Source organism: Hypomesus nipponensis, chromosome 19, assembly GCF_054491055.1.
Source record: "Hypomesus nipponensis isolate SF chromosome 19, ASM5449105v1, whole genome shotgun sequence".
Classification (NCBI taxonomy): domain Eukaryota; kingdom Metazoa; phylum Chordata; class Actinopteri; order Osmeriformes; family Osmeridae; genus Hypomesus; species Hypomesus nipponensis.
Window position 1 is genome coordinate 8743906 of NC_140379.1, and position 19372 is coordinate 8763277.

Below are 19372 nucleotides of genomic sequence, written 5' to 3' on the forward strand. Positions count from 1 at the left end.
GTTTGTGCTACAGTGCTTTCCCTCCAGAAGCACACAAGCACTTGTACTGGGACACAAGCAGCCAGCTGTGCCAGGCACTTGGGAGTAATAGTAGGAAAGATGCTGCCCAACCCCTCCCTAAGCAGACATACACACCCTCAAACACACACAATCACTCGCATACGCCTGAAGCCAAAACGTAGAGCAGTCTCTGCTGCTAACTCAACTCCTGCCAATTCTAATTCAACCGCTAACTTCATCCATTTTTTTTCTTCTTCTTCTTCTTCTTCTTCTTCTTTTCAATTACAGCATTTTGCACAAAATTTGACCAAAAGCTTGAATTGCAATTTAGCTTCTATTTACAGAACCTTGGTGGCTGACTGGCTGCCATGTTGACTGTCATTAGTGTCAGGGCATCAGTGGCATTTTACAGGTTAACATGTAGCTCAGCGTAGGCATGGAAACCGGTAGGCGATGCAGGAGGAGTATAGAAAAGAACAAGGAATTGTCATATAAATACATCAGTATTGAATCTACCTTTTTGTACATACTACATAAGCTTGCAAGTATTTTCATTGTTTTTGAACTAATACATATTTAGGCTTACAATTAAATCTTATAATCGCAACCGTTTTCCTTCCATACAATTATCTGAACGAGACACCATGGCAGCCCTTTACACACTGGGGTGGGGTGGGGGGTGGGGGGTAGGGTGGGGTGGGGGGTGGGGTGGGGTGGGGGGTGGGGTGGAGTGGGGGGTGGAGGGTGGGTTGCTAGCAGGGAGTGTGCACATCACCAAAACTTGACATCCCCTTGCAAAAAAACCTTTACAAATTAAAGAAACAAGGATATAAACACAGCTATGTCTTCAACATCTCTTTTCTTTCTCTCCATCTTTTTCTCCCTCTCTCCCCTTTCCATCTCACTAATGTATATTCCATAGCATCTCAAACCCAATTTGGCAAAGCCCCCCCCCCCCCCATCTGCTTGCTGACTGATATAAACGTTAGGAGTTGGGTCTTGAGAGTGTTGTCTGTATGCGTGTGGTGTTCCGGAGGGCCTAGCAGTGGACGATGCGGCTGCTGTTGCCTCAGGCCTCGTTCTCCGTGGGAGGGGGGGTGTTGTCCGCTGTTACCATGGCGTCCGGTCTGCGAGTCATCCTGTCCAGCTCGGCCTGGACGTCAGTCAAACCCGGCTTCTGCCCTTGGAAAAAACATAAATAAAACACAGAGTAATCTCCTGTAGCGTCTGTGGGGCCAGTGTGGGACAACCTGGCAGTCAGTTGACAGACAGTTTCATTCAGAAGCAGGCACAGTTGAGGGAAGATCAATTGTGAGATGGTTCCGTGCCATGCAGTCACTGGCAACTCGCGATGGTTTTGCACATGCACAGCCAATAAAGAATGTTCTGATGGTTGACATGGTAAACAGGGCCGGGACAGATATGTAAGACATGGAGAGGATGAGGGTTTGAGGGAAAGGTAGAACTGCTCCATTATCTTTATCTCATATTTACATATTTAATTTTACTATCAATTGTATCAATCCCATGAGAACAACAGTTGGCTCCAGATCCCCAGTTCCACATTCCTTCTATTCTCTAATGAGATCCGAATGGACAGTGAGCTCATTCATCTGATCCTATCATGTTGTGTTAAGATGAACATATGACCACAGTGTTTAGGCTCATATGAACACATAACAGAATGGGGGGTTAGTATAAATGCATGCTGTTCAAGCAGCAGGTGTTCAGAGGGAAGACGCAGCACTGAAATGCGGAACGAGCCAGCTTGGGCTCATTCTGTGATGTCACATGGTGATTATTACAAACAGGGGGGTTCCATGCAGCATACAGGCCTTTCACCAGCTCCGCCTAGGATCAATGGTGCAGGGGGGGGGCAGGGTGGTCCCACTTCTTCTGGGACCTGCTCTCTTTCCCCTCCACTCACAGGGACAACATTAGCTGGCTGACCTGGGGGCCAAAGTCCCACCTGGAGGAGAGATAGTGTTGCAGCCTGCACCACTAGGAGCCAGCCCTACCTGTTTTCTTGGCTGAGGTTTGGACCGGTGTCCCTGGGGAGCCTGTGGCGCTGCCTGGACTACCGGGGGATCCCGTCTTCTTGCTCAGCAGGCTGTTGAAGAAGTTGGCCAGGACGCCCTCATTGGCTGCTGCTCCTGAAGGCCCGCACACGCACATAGTGATAAGGCACCGCATCAAGTCAACGACACACCCACAGTCAATTACATCTATTTCACAAAATGTGGCAAACGTTGGGGCTATACACACAAAAAAAGCAATATCAGGCTAAACATTTAATGATCCAATATCAAGGCCTACATTGTCAAATAATGAGGCCTAAATGAAATGATGACAGGGCCCAACAAGAGTGAGAGGGTCTCCTTACCCTTCATGTTGGGGTCAGGCTTCTTGACGGCCGTCATGGGGGAGACACTGGCCACGTTGGTGGGGGCTCGGCCACTGGGCCGAGGGGAACTGGAGGCTGTCCGTCCTGGAGATTCCTGGAGGGGGCGGGAGGGGGTCGATGGAAGAGTTGTCCATGTTATCTGCTTTCACATCCAATCCTTTTCAGCACTACATATACATGCACAAAGAAAACACTGACATTGGACATTATATGATGATGTCAGACTTACTGAGGCTCCTCTGGTTGGTGTGGCCGGCTGCTTGGCTAGTAGAGACTTCAAGAGAAAAACACAGGAATATGTCATGAAGCATAACCTGTCCAAGTTCAAATGTTCTAATGGCTGTGACTGGCATCTGACGGAGCATAGGGAAAGAAGTGGACAGGGCCTATAGATGGCATCACAAAGACAAGGAGTGCCCTTTGTAAACCTTGCGCCATCTAGTGGTCACAATGTACGGGCTCCAGAAAATGGTGAGAAAGATGGAATATCGGATTCATTACAAAACGACGTAACCACGACAACCAACCTGTTGCTTCATCAAGAACACCTGCTCGTCCTCTGCATTCACCTCCTTGTCGTGGACCAACTAGAACAGAACACAAGCACACCCAGAATGTATACTTGTTGAAGCAAAACCAACAACAGACCACAGGTGTGAGACAACTCATTAAGGACAGGAGAGAAGGCAGACAGAGGGACTAGGGTGGCCTGAGCAGGCAGGTGGGGAGCCACACCCAACTGAACGCCCCCAAGGCAAAGTCAACGTTGTCAACAAGCGCTGCAGATGTGGTTTCTACAAGGGAGCCATCTCCACAGCTTCACCACAGAGATGCAGATGCAATGTATCCTGTGTGTGTGTGTGTGTGTCTACTCCACTCGTTCTCCTTGTCTTACCTTCCTAACAGGAGGCTTCACAATAAAGTCCTCAAAGGGATCCTCAGGTCGAACTGTGGAGAAGTTTTCATGCAGAATACCAATCTTCTTCTCATTGTCCCAGCCAGATGGACTACAGAGAGAAGGGCAGGTGTGTTGCCGTTGTAAACATAACCATGGAGCAATAACATGAAGAATAATCAGATTCGCATCTCTGTGTTAAAAACATGTTGGGCAGAATTCTGGACTCACATGAACACTGCATCTTTCTCCACCACTAAGGCTGGGGTGGAGAACTGGAAGTCGTAGAGCTTGTGGACGATGTATTTATAGAGGAGGTCCAGGTTCTTCTCCTCCTTGACTGAGGTGTAGATGAGCCCTGCTCCGTCTGGGAGGTGGGGTATTAAGGAAGACACACCTGGAACACTTAGAACATCCAGAACAGGGAGCACAGGAGAAGATACCCCTTTAACACCAAAAACCAGGGATTAACCTGGCATATTTAAAGAGTTAGGTTTAGGGTTTGTGAGTGACTGAGTGATTCAAAACATTTGACAAGGGTATTTTACCATTGTTGATAAGTAAATGTTTGAGGGCCGGTTTGAAAGACAAAGGCTTATTTGCAGTTGCATCACATCAATGTTGTCTATTAAATATGTAGAAGGGGGACAGGGGATTGAGCGCATGTGAGGGAAAGGAGGGTGAAGGATACACTGTAAGCAGAACCGCCGGATGTGAGACTGGATGAAGTCAAACTGCTCCTCCCTGAAGTCATGCTCTTTCTCTAAGACACTGACCGCATCACACTGAAGGCAAAAAGAGAGGGACAGAAGGGGAGGAGGGGGGTCAGATAAAAGGACAGAGAGAGACAAACAAAACAGATACAAAAAAAAAGATATACTTTTTTTTTGTTGCTGAGCTGAGTCAAGAATGCGGGGCATTTCTCTCCTGGGGGACATCAACATGACGAGCAGTAACAGCAGCTCCTCCTCGTCTGTCTCCTCCCACACAGCTCCCCATGGAGCTCCTCTAGAAGCCCGCCCTCACTTCCTCTTTTCTCTCTCTCACCGTAGGAAGGAAAAGACTCACAGGCCCCACCCCCTTTCTCCTTCTCACTGACACACATAGAAGCACTTCCCTATAGCAACCACTAGATGGAAAGCTAGACTATTCCAGTCCCCAGCTGAAGTTCAAAGTCTATGCGTGAGTTTAGCCAAGACTGTCATGAGATCTGGTTAGATATACAGCCACAAGCCATCTAATATTAATAGCCACCTGCATGCCAATTCACCAGTCTCACTCCATTAAACTAAGCTCTCTCCTATCAACAAAGTATAATAGTTTAGTACTCTAAAATAGTCTTTAGTACTTTTATAACATCTCAAGTAATGTAGATGTTTTGTAACATCTGGGCCATAGTAGTAGTAGCTTAGCAGAACCCTTTGGAATACTAAAAGCATCATTCTTCATTTAAAAAACTGAAAAGGACACAGAGCTAATTAGAGTGACCTTATTTTCAAGGAGGTGCATCCCAGCACCCCCTGCCCTCCAGGACAGACAGAACACAAGAACAACAGGCCTCTTTCAGCCTCCCCTGGTCACGCAGAACATGTGAAACTGGGATGATGGCAACACTGTGTTCCTCCACACCAAATATTACCCAGAGGGCGCAACATAATGGCGAGCTTTCATAGAGGACATAGAGGCCTCAAGGCCCAAACAGGACCAGGACCAAGGACTAGAGACTGCGTCACACCAGACTCCCTAAACCCATGTTAACCAGCTAGGAACTGATCAGATCAATATAGCCACAGCATATTGAGAAGGCGGGTACATTACCTTGGTGCAGACAACAAGCACTGGAATGCCCAGGTTGTGCGTCAGGGTGTTGTCTCCCAGCGGCAACACCACGCCCTCGTCGTCGCCCCCTGGTGGCAAGGCGCGTCTCTGTGGAGAGGAGGGGTTGGCGTCCTCGGGCTCAGAGTACTCCTGGAAGGCCTTTACCACTGGAATACAAACGCAACAGCAGCAACATTCAACATCACCACCACCACTTAGAATCACAAACACAACAGCAAAGGTTATCACAACACAACAAAGGTCAATACAGCACACATTCACGCACACAAACGTAAGCAATCATTTCAGTGGGAACTTCGATAAAATAGATTTTTGCATCAAAAGCAACTTCTTTCACTGTGTTCTCAACTGAAATGGAAATATGCCCAACTATAGCACACACTGTTACCAGAGATCAGGCTACTACTGAACCAGAACAGAACGAGACACCAGAGACTGGCCTGCAGATTAGAGTGCTTTGTGTGTAAGCCTGTGTGTTTTAAGGGGCGGGGGGAGACACACACTTCCTCAGGAACCTGAAGAATGCAGTAACGATGACAAACACCCAGTCAGGTTGACTTCCTCATCTCACCATTCTTCCCTTCTCAACGGGGAATGAAAGAAGCAGAAAACAGGACATCCGAGGTTGAGCGGTAGAGAGGGGAGGCTAGGTCTAGGCTGGAGCCGTTAGAACTAGAGGGCAGGGCAGGGGCAGAAAGGCTGAGGCAGACAGGCTGAGGCAGACAGGCTGAGGCAGACAGGCTGAGGCAGACAGGCTGAGGCAGACAGGCTGAGGCAGACAGGCTGAGGCAGGCAGGGCAAAATCCACCCTGGGTGAGTTCCACCCAGTCTTTCAATGACCCCTGATTTCCCAGCTGGCTTTGTAGGCTCCCTCTACAGGAGAGAAGTTACAATGCAGTCTATAACAGTTGCATAAGCCAGCACAACAGTCTGACAACAGTCTGACAAGCACCATGATTGTTGTGACCGAACACACCTAGAATTCCGCTTGCTTTGCCCACAACCACCTTCTCCTGTTGCTCCTCCTCCTCCTCCGAGACACACCAGTCTGACCCAGGCTGGACCAGCTGCTGTCACAGCTTGAGTCTCTCCCCAGCTCGACTTTGCCCACTGACACGTCTGCTCCACAAACAAGGGTGGGGCCCAATCACTTTACGGGGCTATCAACTAGTTCTGCTGCTTTCACTTCACATCTGTAGCCCACAACCAATAGGACTCTGAGGTTAACCATACACGGTAACTCCTGATTCTGTGTTTGGATGCCGGACAGCTCCACTAAGCAGATGCAGCTCCAGTGTTCACAGGTCTCCGGCTGCCAGACACCCAGCCCCTTCCCTGCTAACACTGACTTGTCAGAGTTGGAGAACCATGATGATGCAACACTGCTGTAAGACTGTCTTGACCGGTGCTTGCGCTCGCACACACACGCACACACACGATGTGTCTCACTAGAGTGCCATGTTCTGTGCTGACAGGATCACTGACATGTTGTCTGGATACCAGACCGGTGTGCTAAGCTACAGAGCTGGCTCTGTGGAGGGGCAAATCAGCTATCAACGAAGCTGCTGGACTGGCAAGGAGAGTGGGAATGCCTGGTTAACACGCACAAGAAACACAACCTGCCCTCTGAACTCAGTCATGTTGCACCTCAGTAAAATGTGCGGACCAGCTCAGCTTAGCTCCTTCCTCTTTCACACATCAGTCATGTCAGTTAGTGAGAAGTTTTGTGGTCTGGTCTTTTTATCCAATTCACCCTCTCCTACTTCAGCCACGTAGCCTGGTAAGCCATCCTCTATCTCTTGTTAATTCGAAAACATTTGTAGCTTAAACCTAAAACACAGAAGCTAACCCCCCCCAAAGCTGAAGCTGTTCAACTGAGGCGACAACTGCAGCGCTTCATTACATCAGCACCAGCCCGAGAGTCTGTAGACTGCCCAACATAAGTCTGCATCTTCACAGCATTGAAGATTAGATATTAATTAAGGACATATAATCAAAATGTGATGGTACCAGTCACTTGAAGCTAGCAGCCTCTGGTCCATATCCCCTAGCCTCTAATCTCCAGCCTCTAATTCTTAACCTCTAGCCACTAATCTTCTGCCTACGGTCTCCAACCTCTAGCCTCTGGCCTCCAACACACAGCTGATGATCATGGGCCTTGCTGATGACCCAGAAAATGATGTGTAAGATCATACAGAGCTCGGTTGATGTGGCGTGCGCACTTTCCATCACAATCGAAGCCTATCTGCTTGTTATATAAAGTTATCTCCTCTGGTATCTTTTGGTGGGACGCTGGCAGAGCAGCACTAACACTATTAAGCCTATTCTACTGGCAGGCTAGTGAGCTACAGCATCTATGGTTGTCTCACAAAAGGTGATGTCATCCATGTAGGCATTGTGTGTTATGATTTCAGGATGACAAAGCAGATAGTGGCTGTGCTATGACATGAGATGACAATAGGTGAACTGTTGTACTAGCAGCCTGCAGAAAGACTATAACGCAGATAACCTGTAACATAAGCCTGCTGTTATCCAAGGAAGTATCAACCTTTGCTGACCTGGGATCAGTGTTCCACCTTGTGGCCTGTCAGCATCACCACAACACACCAAGACACAGTGTAATCAAGAAAGACCCTTACAGTAACTACAACATCCACACCCAGACAAGCTACCACATTAAAGACTCACTGTTCTGTTCCATCTCCCTCATCTCCTCTGGGGGAATTTTCAGCTTGTCCAGGTGGTCTCTCAGCACACTGGCCCACTTCTGCAGAGACTCCATGATGCTCCATGGATGAGACATGTCTGCCACAAACACTGCCAGGCTGTCTCCTAGCGACTCGGCTGACACAGCGAACTTGAGCAAGCCTTTGTGGTAGAGGTCCCCGTCTAGGATCCACACGTTACAACGCGTCAGGTCTGCATGGTGGGAATTAATCAGAACAACAACAATGTAAGATTTGATCAAATACACATTTTGTTTTCTTGTATATGCAATTAAAACATAGATCTTTTCTAAGGGCAACAGGATGATACGTCAATTAAGTGCTATTATAAGAGCAGACACACAAGGATTCTGGTGTTCCTCAGCCTTACAGCTACTTTAATGAATACACAGGAACAGTACTTCAGCCTCCCAAAACGGCTAAAAGGAGGGTTAAAGTAAGGGGATGAGAATATGAAAAGATGAGGGTAGCAGAGATGAGAGGATTAGGAGTTACAGAAGTGGTGAAAGAATAAGAAGATGAACTGTGGGAGTTAGATAAGAGGACAAGAGAACAACAATGGAAGAACAGATGAGAGGGTGAACGTGAAGGAGAAGATGTGAAGAGTGCTCACCATCTCTGTCTTCGTCGTGGACATTTAAGTAAAGATATTCCAGCCCTCTGCCTTTTTTGTTGTGGTCTGCTCCTTGAAGCTTTCCCATAAGAGTTGTTTTCCCTGAGCCATCCTCTCCTGAACAGAGGAGCAAACACACAGCTTTCAGACTCAAAACGTAAAACAGTCAACAACCAAGCAGACCTCCATCAAAACACTGGTCTTCCATAAAAATAGACATTGTTTCAGCCAAGTATTACAAGCCTATGTCGACCACGTCTAGTCCCTTTGCCTGTTTTATTTATCTGCGAACATCATGCAAGACCGAAATATTTTAATGCCTTCAGCAAGCATGCAATCTCTACTTACCAAATATCAATATATTTTTCCCGGATGGCAACTTTGAACTTGAACGAGTTGAAACCTCACTAAGAATGGAAGTCCTGCGTGAAGAAGACAGGTTATTATAATAGCCATCTGGTCAACTTTGCAAGCTACCAACATCCTTTAGATGTCTGGTAAATTACATAGACACCTATCAAACATTCTACGTCAATTTGACATGTGTCCGATGGTTAGCTAAGGTAGATAAATGGGCTGAAACCGAGTTGACAACATCTGCTTGTATACTGTCAAGTTGAGGTTAGCTAAAACTAGAAATACCAAACCATTACTCGATAGGCTAATAGTGTTACCGTAGCTCATTTCTGAACACCACTAGCTTGCCGAACACTCCCTGCATTCTGGAGTCCGTTGCAACTAGCGACGTAACTCGCTTGCTAGTTAGCAAGCTAGCTAGTAGAGAAGGAGCACAACAACCTCTGCATTGCCACTTTTGCCATTGATATGGGTTTATTACCGATTATATTTAGAAGACGTTGACAACCAGTGAAATGTGGAAATGTAATGCCTTAAAGTCAGATAGAAATTACTGCTAACTGTCAGTTAGCTAAGCTAGCTTGCTAATGTAGCAGCTAGCCAGCCTAGTTTTCTGGCTGTTTTGGCATCCCGGGCCGGTTTTGAGGACCAAGCGGCAGTGACAAAGCAGATTGAATTTGACCGTTAATAGGTTTTCCTGGAATAAAATGGCACACGCGTGGCTATTCAGAAGTACTTCAACTTGCCATAGATTTTGTCCTTCCTCGTCTTCGTTGTTATTCTCCATGGTGTCGCCTGCTCCGGCTGCGCCCAGCAGCTTTTTCTCCTGAACGGGAGCCATCTTCTCTCTAACCACAAAGGGAGAGGCGCTGTTTGGGCGCCCTAGGACCTCGTATCTATAAAGTCAACACGATTTCATCATAAGACATGCCGGCGGTGAACAGTGGGGCTGATCAGGCTTACACAAAGGCACGACGCTGTTTGATATTCTGTATTACGTATTGCAAATGTCAGTTTTTCAAATTCCTACAAAGCTATACCAGGCCTACCTGTCTTTTAATTAAATGTTTGGAGTAGGCTACTATGTACATATTGAACGTATGCTATATTTACAGCGACACGTGTATCTATGCATTTTTTTTAACTGAACATACAATCAGATAGTAGTTAGCAAACTCACAGCGATACGCGTAAGATACTATAGTACAATTTTGTTTTTCAAAGATGATCGCTCGTTTTATCAGTAGACATTCGTGTAATAAATCGAGTGTACCTATTGTGAACCCTATCCTATACTGACTTAAATCTATTTTATGAAATACAAAATTAGCATAACAGAAAATGTCAACTAAAAATATAATATAAGCTATTTTGAATAGGTTATTTTAACAATTCTGGTCAGGCATCATTGCTGAAAGCACAGAACGCGTTGGCTTGAATGATGTCATCCTTCCGAGCGGTTTTGTATTGTGCATTGTCTCCTAACGACTGGTCCAGATTCACTTTTGCTAGTCTGGCCCCAACACTCTTGGCCACGAATGTGAAAGGGAGCGCTGACTGTGCATCAGTTGAAATCTGAAAAGAATTAATAGGATCATTAGACAGGAGCGCCCCCTGGTGGCGTAACCCGGAAATGTATAGCGGGTGAAAGGAACACGGTTCCTCCACAATGTGGAGAGCAAAATACCTTAAATTTAAACCTAACTGTAAAGTATTTACCTACAATTTACGTTTAGAATTGTCATCAGTTTAAAAAAAAATCTCCAATAAAAAGCTTTGAAAACATCCCGTATATTGTCTTTTTTTATTATTATTATCTCCCCCACTTTTCTATTGTAATATGAATCTGCTAATAAATACGAGAACTTGCTTCCGCAAACACATTCCCACGCACTCCTCTGCTGCAATGAGCTGTCATAATCCTATAGTTAAATGGCATTTTATCGATAGTTCTAGCCACAATGTTACACGTTTTAATTAACTCTGTAACTTGTGCGTTTACAAAAATAATTCTCATTTGTCAGTTTGCTTTACAATGGGCTTGTAACTATGTTGGTAACAAGGCATTATAGTTAGTAACTATGTGTTCAAATGTATAATTAGGTCCTCAATCAGAGTATAGTCATCAGTGCCAGTCAGTGTGTGTTACGGTCGCATCATATAAGCACACATACACAAGACATCTGACAACCTTCACAAATGCATGTAATTTCCTTAATGATCATCAGGTCACTCAGTTCTGCTTTCAACCAGTTCAAACCAGAAGGACACCAATCAATAACTAAATCTTGTCATCCCTGCAGGCAATATACATTACTGCAGATGTCAGGCAGAGGGAGATAAGAGTCATAAATTACTGTTGAAATGGCAGGGGAATACTCTGGACAGAAGGGAGTCTGAGACTGTGGCTGGGAGGCTGGGAGCTTTGGAGACCGGGCCTGTGGCTAGGACTGGAGCTGGTGCTAGAAGTGTGGGGCTGGGAGGTCAGGGCTAAGCCTGAGTGCTGTAGCTGGTGCTAGGAGTGTGGGGCTGGGAGGTCAGGGCTAAGCCTGAGTGCTGTAGCTGGTGCTAGGAGTGTGGGGCTGGGAGGTCAGGGCTAAGCCTGAGTGCTGTAGCTGGTGCTAAGGGTGAGGCTGGGGCTGAAGCCGGGGCCGGGGCTGAAACCAGGGCTGGGGCTCAGGCTGGGTGGGTGGGTGGGTGGGTATAAGAAGTGGTGATAACCATGAGAGAATGCCAGGATCTGAGTCATGTGAAACCTGGCCTTCCCCCCATCCTCTCTGTACCAAAGACTCCACAGAACAACAACATGAAAATATCCTTCTCACTTTAGTTACAAGGCTTAAGAGAAACAAGACTCTCTTCCTCAGCAGAGCTACAGTCAATTGCTTACTGCCCGTCAGGCAACACAAAACACATCTGCAATGCAATGCAGACAAGTGCATTGCTTTTGCACTTACTTATTTGTTCTCCTGCATTGATGAGAGCGGATACCTTCAGTATTTATATTCAAATGTTGATCTTGAGCACAGCCTTCACATCTATGGAGCGGCAAACTGTTTCAGCCTGCCAGTACCCATCTTCTCCTCAGAGCATGTTCCTCTTGCTTTTTTTCTGCCCATCAGCATACACCTGATACTAGTTTAGTCAAAAGTTATTTAGTTTCAATCCAACAGAAATATATAACTATGTTTGTACAATCATTTATCCATACATTCATGTAGTTGCATGATGTGCAAGGTGATGCACTTTCATAGTTGTAACACAGGGGGGGCTGTCCACATGGTAATGATGTTAGAGCGTCAAAGGAAACTAATGATTGATTGCATATGCTGTTTTTAAAGAGCCAAACATGGGGTAGGGAACTTTCAAACCATAAAGCTTACAGCTTTGTGTATAAAATATCTAACTTTAGTCAAGGCTCTGCTTTTTTTTCTTCACTTGATGTATATAACACAATGATGTGTTATATAACATGGTGGTACTACTATGAATCAACATATTAACTAACAGACGGTGTAATTTGCCATGCTTCTCAGAAATTGTGCTTCTGTGGTCACAAATTCAGACTATGGTTTCTGAATCATTTTCACTCCCAAATTCCCCAGGAACCCTTGTCAATAAGATACAAAGATGGCGGGATTGGACAGGGCATGCATGGAATTAAACACTCAATTTTAGCTGCTTAGTTGTAACCCGTCAATCCCTCCTCTCTCAGTCAACTAATTTGTACATATAATAAATGCAACCTTGTCCATTCACTTGAATGTGACACAACTCTGTAGTCACACAGAATACAGAGTTGGTCAGATGTCAGACCTGGACCCAACACTAAAGCCATCTAAGATGATCAATTTGTTAGCTTCTGCTTGTTCTGGAGAACATAAAGTAAGCTGATCCAGCCTGGAGAGTACTTCTACATAAATACAGGTTTGAGGTCACATGTTTGGTCAGCTAGGCATGCCTCCATGTTCAGAATCTCATTAAAGCACAGCCCCAACATTAACACATAGCAGGCAAATGGCACCAAGGTGACACACGCCGAGACGGTTAAGATGGAAACTCATATTGAGAATGACCTTTCTGCCCTCCTGCCCTTGAAAGCAATTACTGACGCCTGGAGCTTGTTCCTATAACACTGTGTATAGGGCACTAGAAGTGAAGGACACCGTGTATAGGACACTAGTGCATAGGACAGTGTGTAGGACATCAGTGTATAGGCCACCAGTGTAGAGGGCAATGTGTATGGCATTAGGTATAATAGGACACTTGTGTTTAGGACACCAGTGTTCAGGACAATGTATAGGACACTAAGTATAGGAAATTGTGTATAGGACAGTGTGCAAAGCACTATATAGGGGACACTCGGAGTGTATAGAACACCCGGATCAGACACTATGTTCCCGGGCTTGAGGCCACGAGAGGGTGGTCACCAGTCAGACCTATAGAGTAAAGGTGGAAAGTTGTGTAACTAAGGCAAACAATTTATCACCACCTATTGCTAATATTGGTGGACATGTGGCCCACTTCCATTCTCTGATTCTATTGTGTGTTGTTACCATAGTGAACTTGGGAGTACTAATCTAGCACAAATTTAGTGAGCTAACAGTCCCAACTAACAAAATCAGTGTTGCGTAATATTATGTAATGTTAAACATTCCTCTCGAAGTCACCAAGCTTGGTAAAAGACCCCTCTATGTTCTTCAGCCAGTAAAGCCAATGGAGGGAGGGGGAGCGGGAGTGGGAGTGGGGGAGTGGGGGAGTCATACCCACTATCTTATCAAGCTCCATTGGCATATTAATCAAGAAAACTCCCAAGGACAGGGTTGAGGCAATGTACATTTAAAAAAGTGAAATAAGAAGTCAATTTGATGAAGGAATTACACCCATACAATCTAGAGAAGTGTGTATCGAGAGACGGTGGTCTGGGAGGAGGGGTTAGGGGTTGGGAGGCTATAGATTGAGTCGGCTGGGTAGGGTAGACTGTGATAGCGACAGATGTCTTGCAGCGTTTGGAGACACTCTCAGGAACAGCCCAGTCCGTGATTGTACCTCAGGGAGCGCAGAGGATTTAAAGCAGCTGTCAATCGCGAACTTTCATTCTATTGTTAGTTGCTGCTCGGTCTTGCACGGGAATAAACAATACCCCAATCTCTTTTGGTGCGGGTACAAGGCAGATATCCAGGTTAGTAAACTTTCCATTCCAGTCACCGGTCAAATGTTTTACGGATAACAGTTGGGAAAGTGGAGTCAGTCACATTTTTCTTTAAAAAAATAATAGAGGAACGTGGAAGACACTGGCCTAATTGTTGATAAATACATCAAATCATTTTTGGGCTTGAATTTAACACTAACAATCTGTAAAAAAAAAAACGCACTAAAACGCTTATAACTAATTACAAGCGGATAGGCTAAAATGTGAAAAAAGAGAGGTATCTGCTACCACAAGACTAGGAGGGTTGCGGACTCGTTGCCAGAACCGCAGTCCGCTAATGAATCAAATCAGATTCAACTGTCAAATGGCCAAAGCATCAAGGCACACGTTTTCAAATAATAATTCTGTAAAAAGCGTATCATTATTTTTAGATGGTTGTTGGTGAGCAGTAGAAAAAATGACAAAAAAGAGAACAAAAACTGTGGGAGGCAGCGGGGGGTAGGTGGTTGTTTAAAATCAGGTTGGGGTGGAGAATGAGTCTTGGTGCCTGAACTGTGTTTACTGACCTGTTACACCAACTTGTTTTAAGTAGCTATAAGTAGCTTATCCTGTTATAAGTTATCGAAACGTTACTGAAGGTTAAAATCACAGCTGAGGGTTTCAGCTTCAGCTCAGCGCACACGCAACTGATCCCATTATATTGGTAACAGCTCTATTGCACTTGGCTTTAAACACGAGTGACTTTACTGCCCATACGTTCTTGACTTTTACACAAAACACACGAATGTTTAGGTTTATCCACTGATCTCGTGCGGTGATGAGTTTCTGCACCTACGGTCATTGATCCCGTGGAAACCTGCTAATGGGTTCTTTAGATAAACCTTGAGAGGTAGAGAAACATTTAGCCTCATTGCGTTGCCTAGTCTATTGTTCTTTTGTTCAATGTAATCAAGAGAATTAGTTTTTGGGCTACAGTTTATTTTGCTGTGAGTGCATATTTCCTCCGCGTCGAACAAGAGGATTGAATTAATGGAGCTCAAGCCGCTGGAGGAAGCAAGGTAATTGGCTAGAAAAAGTGACGCTGCAGTATAACTGAGTACCAGTCTGCAGTGAAAGACACCCTAGTTGCCAAAATCAGTATAACCACGAGGACATCCATGCCAATCGCTACTGTTGCCTGTTTGGGTCTGGAGGATCCGCCTAAGAGCCCGTTTGCTGCAGTCGTATTCACACACAGCCCCCTCCCCCGTTAACAGTGTGATGACAGCCAGATAGAGAACGGTCAGTGCTGTTGCTGAAACCTCTCTTTCTCGACAGATGGCGTGGTAATAGATTTTGTAGATCAAACTGTTGAGGCCTAGTAACCTGTCTTGAGGCAGTCCAAACATGTATTCTTATTCACACAGAAAGACCATGAGGTCTACTACAATAATGTTATCATATCAAACTGTGTTTCATGGTTGACTCTTAGGTATACTGTATCTGCAACTGTAAATATTTGACAGAGCAGTGAGAAGTTAGGACTATGCTCTAAGACACAGTTACACTCATATAGGCCTCTGTCAAAACAGAAGTTCCAGTTCTCTTGCCGCTGTGGGAAGTTTCTCTCTGTCAAAATGGTCCATTCCTTGGAAATGCTAAACAGTTGGTGGAATGCACCAATCTGTGAGTTGGTGAGTGAATGAGTAAGGGAGTCAGTGAATGAGTGAGAAGTAAATGAGTGAATGAGTGAGAAGTGAATGACCTTGGTACCCGAATGGCTTTGGTATACGAAATGCATCAGGTATAATGTGACGCTGATTTATATTTTGCTTCAGGCAGAGTTTTGATCACCAATACAATCTACTTTCAACCTAGATGCGAGTGAGTGATTGTACTAAAATGCCTCTCTGACAACCAATCCCCCTAGATTTGGAGGCTTATGTGTGTATGTGAGTCTGTTTGTGAGAGCGTGTGTGTATGTTGGTGACCACATGTGTGATCATACAGTCTTATGTGAAGGTGACTCCAGTGACACTAACAGAATGCATAAATGAAGCCTGTGTGGTGTGTTACAACACAATCTTATCCACACCTTCTCTAGGTCTTATGTAAATCTTTCAACTAACCAGATCCAGAGCACAGAAGCATTATCAGGGTCCAAGTTCGTATTGACTGAACACTCACATGAAGCCTACTGTGAATAACTCTGTAGGTGACTAGGCTGGTTTAACAGGTCCGATACGTCTAAATGACATCAGAAGCTCTCCCTCTCCCTCTCCCTCTCCCTCTCCCTCTCCCTCTCCCTCTCCCTCTCCCTCTCCCTCTCCCTCTCCCTCTCCCTCTCCCTCTCCCTCTCCCTCTCCCTCTCCCTCTCTCTCTCTCTCTCTCTCTTTCTGTCACCCCTAGCTGCTCTCTTGTGTAAGACACTAGACTGGTACTACACTTATAGTAGATGGTTCTAGTCTGGTACTAGACTAAAGTTGTTCCAAAAAAAAAAAAAAAAAAAAAAATATTGTTCCTAACCCTGCTATTATTAATCGCTCCCCAGGAGTCGGTATGGGAGGCAAGCTGAGCAAGAAGAAGAAGGGATATGACGTCAGCGACCCAAAGGATAGGAAAGATGACATTACAGCGGCAGCGGTCAGTGCCGTGGAGTCCGCCAAGGCTGCCGTGGTGAATGCAGCCCCGGCACCCATTGCTGAGGTGACTGAGGAGGCGGCCACAGTTGCGGCCACCGCGGTTGAGTCGGCGGTGGTGTCGGCGGTTGCGGCAGTGCAGGAGGCCGCACAAGAAGCTGTGACAGCTGTACAGAAAGCTGTCACCGGAGGGGAGGACCTGGCGGAACCTGTACCTGCAGAGAAGGGCACTGCAGAACCTGAGGCCACCCCAGAGGAACCAGCCCCTGCACCTGCCCCAGAGGAACCGGCTGCCTCAGAAGAGCCTGCCCCTGCAGCTGCCCCAGAGGAACCGGCTCCTGCAGCTGCCCCAGAGGAACCGGCTGCCTTAGAAGAGCCTGCCCCTGCAGCTGCCCCAGAGGAACCTGCTGCCCCAGAGGAACCGGCCCCTGCAGCTGCCCCAGAGGAACCGTCCCCTGCAGCTGCCCCCGAGGAACCTGCTGCCCCAGAGGAAGACGCCCCTGCAGCTGCTCCAGAGGAACCCGCTGCCCCAGAAGAACCCGCTGCCCCAGAGGAACCGGCCCCCGCTGCTTCCCCAGAAGAACCTTCCCCTGCTGATGCCCCAGAGGAACCGGCCCCTGCTGATGCCCCAGAGGAACCTGCCGCTGTAGTGGCTGAGCCAGAGCCTACTGCATCAGAGGTCCCTGAGGAGCCAGAAGCGCCTTCTCCAGAGCTCACTCCCACAGAACCAGCTGCCCCAGAGCCCACACCAGAGACTGTTACTGAGCCTGAGCCCGAGCCTGAATCCCCGCAGTCCCCTGCAGAGCCAGAACTAAAGCCTGAGGTCACACTGGATGTTTCTTCACCTGCACCCGAGCATGTGGCTGAAGAAGAGGTGGCCCCAGCGGTAGAGGCTGCACCAGCAGAACCTGAACCAGAACCTGCAGCTGAGCCTGAGCCTGTTACTGAGCCTACTTCTAAGGCCCCAGCAGCAGCAGAGGTCCCAGCTGAGAAGCTTGCCCCAGAGCCCCCCACCGAGGCAGAATCCATCCCAGAGATAGTCATCTCTGAATCAGCCTCTTCCAACGAGATCTCTACTGAGGTCCCAGCACCTGAGGTCCCAATACCTGAGGCCCCTGCACCAGAGCCTGTAGCTACAGTTGAGGTCCAGGCTGAGGCTGCTGCACCAGAGCCTGTAGCTACAGTTGAGGTCCAGGCTGAGGCTGCTGCACCAGAGCCTGTAGCTACAGTTGAGGTCCAGGCTGAGGCCCCAGCACCAGAGCCTGTAGCTACAGTTGAGGTCCAGGCTGAGGCCCCAGCACCAGAGCCTGTAGCTACAGTTGAGGTCCAGGCTGAGGCCCCAGAACCTGTGACCCAATTACCTGAGCCTGTAGCCGAGGTAATGGTGGCCAAGTTGGAGAACGGGGAGGTGGAAAGTGTGAATGGAGAGGCGGAGTCTGCAAACGGGGGCTTGGCCCAGGCAGAGGAGGTGGTCTTCCAGAGTGACTGTGAACTGAAAAAGGAGCTGTCACTGTCAGGAGGGGCCCCTGAGGGCCCGGAAGGCATTTTGGAGTCTCTCAGCACTTCAGCCAGCCAGGCAGTGGACCTAGTCTGAGGAGAAGCCACAGGAGAAGGACTATCCCTCCTCATCTCTACAGGCGCTGAAGATCCGACACTGCAACGTCCGCTCTGAGGACTCAGGCTATGGAAGCATTCTGGTTAACCAAAAATGTACACAACACAAACCACTCAAGGAAAAGAATGTGTGAGACACAGAGAGAGAGAGAGAGAGAGAGAGAGAGAGAGAGAGAGAGAGAGAGAGAGAGAGAGAGAGAGAGAGAGAGAGAGAGAGAGAGAGAGAGAGAGAGAGAGAGAGAGAGAGAGAGAGAGAGAGAGAGAGAGAGAGAGAGAGAGAGAGAGAGAGAGAGAGAGAGAAAGCAATATTTAGAGGGAAGATGGGATTAATGTGACTCCCACCCTGTTTCTAAGGGGCAGTTTGTAGGATACAAGTTGGATTAATGAAGAGATAGATGAGATGTAAGAGTGGAGACAGAAGCCTCTGGACAGCAGAATGAAACAGCTTGGACTTTAATTTTGGAAATTATGAAAAGAATAATAGTCTTGTCTGTGTCTGAGCCTGATGATAATTAATGGTTTATTGGAATAGCATTCCATAGTATATAATCTAATTTAGAATTGATCATATCCTGTCCATAACTATATGAAAAGTCCTAGATGAAATGTTTTGGCCTTTTAAATACTTTGCAAACTGTGAGGAATGTTTATCTGATGGTTGCAGAGAATAAAGACTATTCTACTCTACATGAATCATCCGTCCTTCCTTCCACCCGTCGGGCGTTCATCTGTCCTTCCTTCCATCCTTCTTTCCTTCCTTCCTTCCTTCCTTCCATTTAATTTTTTCTGTCCTCAACAGACGATTTCCCTATAAACAGGATCTTGGGATATTGGAGGTTATATTTGACGCACTCCCCCCCACACACACACTGTTGCCTGTTACACCAGCACCGGCTCCAATCGCATCGAGCTCCCAGCAGCAGAACACTCTCCACACAGTTTACAGACGGAGGGAGGAGAGGTGAAGGGATGGGGCAAGGGGCTGGGATTCTAGTAGGAGGCAGGGATGCGAATGGGGGATGGGGGTTGAGATGAAAGAGGGAGAGACTAAAAGAGAGCTAAAAAGAGAGAAGAAAAAGTCCTGATGGAAAACCAAGAGGAAGAGAGGACAACCATAGGAGAAGTGAGCAAATGAAAATGGGACTGGGTATAAT

At 46.8% G+C, this 19372-nt stretch overlaps 2 protein-coding genes across 3 annotated transcripts; one reads left to right on the forward strand and one right to left on the reverse strand.

Annotated features, from left to right (window-relative positions):
- Positions 1–726: 726 nt before the first annotated feature.
- Positions 727–9800, reverse strand: dync1li2 (dynein, cytoplasmic 1, light intermediate chain 2). 2 transcript variants are annotated; one of them, XM_084682974.1, is made up of 13 exons: positions 9581–9800; positions 8826–8899; positions 8478–8594; positions 7827–8057; positions 5118–5284; positions 3991–4084; positions 3531–3666; positions 3300–3411; positions 2932–2991; positions 2634–2678; positions 2384–2498; positions 2019–2153; positions 727–1182 (listed from the first exon to the last, which is right to left on the reverse strand). In XM_084682974.1, exons 1-13 carry the CDS (start codon positions 9673–9675, stop codon positions 1070–1072), a joined length of 1494 nt encoding a protein of 497 aa, XP_084539100.1. In that variant the 5' UTR covers positions 9676–9800; the 3' UTR covers positions 727–1069. The 2 variants fall into 2 exon arrangements, with proteins under 2 accessions (XP_084539100.1, XP_084539101.1); XM_084682975.1 differs by having other exon boundaries at positions 727–1177; positions 9581–9799.
- Positions 9801–13815: 4015 nt separating this feature from the next.
- Positions 13816–18905, forward strand: LOC146246818 (uncharacterized). Its single transcript, XM_084682971.1, has 2 exons — positions 13816–14016; positions 16517–18905. Exon 2 carries the CDS (start codon positions 16525–16527, stop codon positions 18196–18198), a length of 1674 nt encoding a protein of 557 aa, XP_084539097.1. The 5' UTR covers positions 13816–14016; positions 16517–16524; the 3' UTR covers positions 18199–18905.
- Positions 18906–19372: the final 467 nt, after the last annotated feature.

What these genes read in the sequence shown, in the direction of transcription:
- dync1li2 (XM_084682974.1), bottom strand. Translation starts at nt 9,675, where the DNA reads ATGGCTCCCGTTCAGGAGAAAAAGCTGCTGGGCGCAGCCGGAGCAGGC. An exon ending in CCGGCGGTTCTGCTTACAGT is followed by an intron (nt 3,667 to 3,990) that starts GTATCCTTCACC and finishes CCCACCTCCCAG; the next exon opens with ACGGAGCAGGGCTCATCTAC. An exon ending in CACCAACCAGAGGAGCCTCA is followed by an intron (nt 2,499 to 2,633) that starts GTAAGTCTGACA and finishes CGCCCCCTCCAG; the next exon opens with GAATCTCCAGGACGGACAGC.
- LOC146246818 (XM_084682971.1), top strand. Translation starts at nt 16,525, where the DNA reads ATGGGAGGCAAGCTGAGCAAGAAGAAGAAGGGATATGACGTCAGCGAC.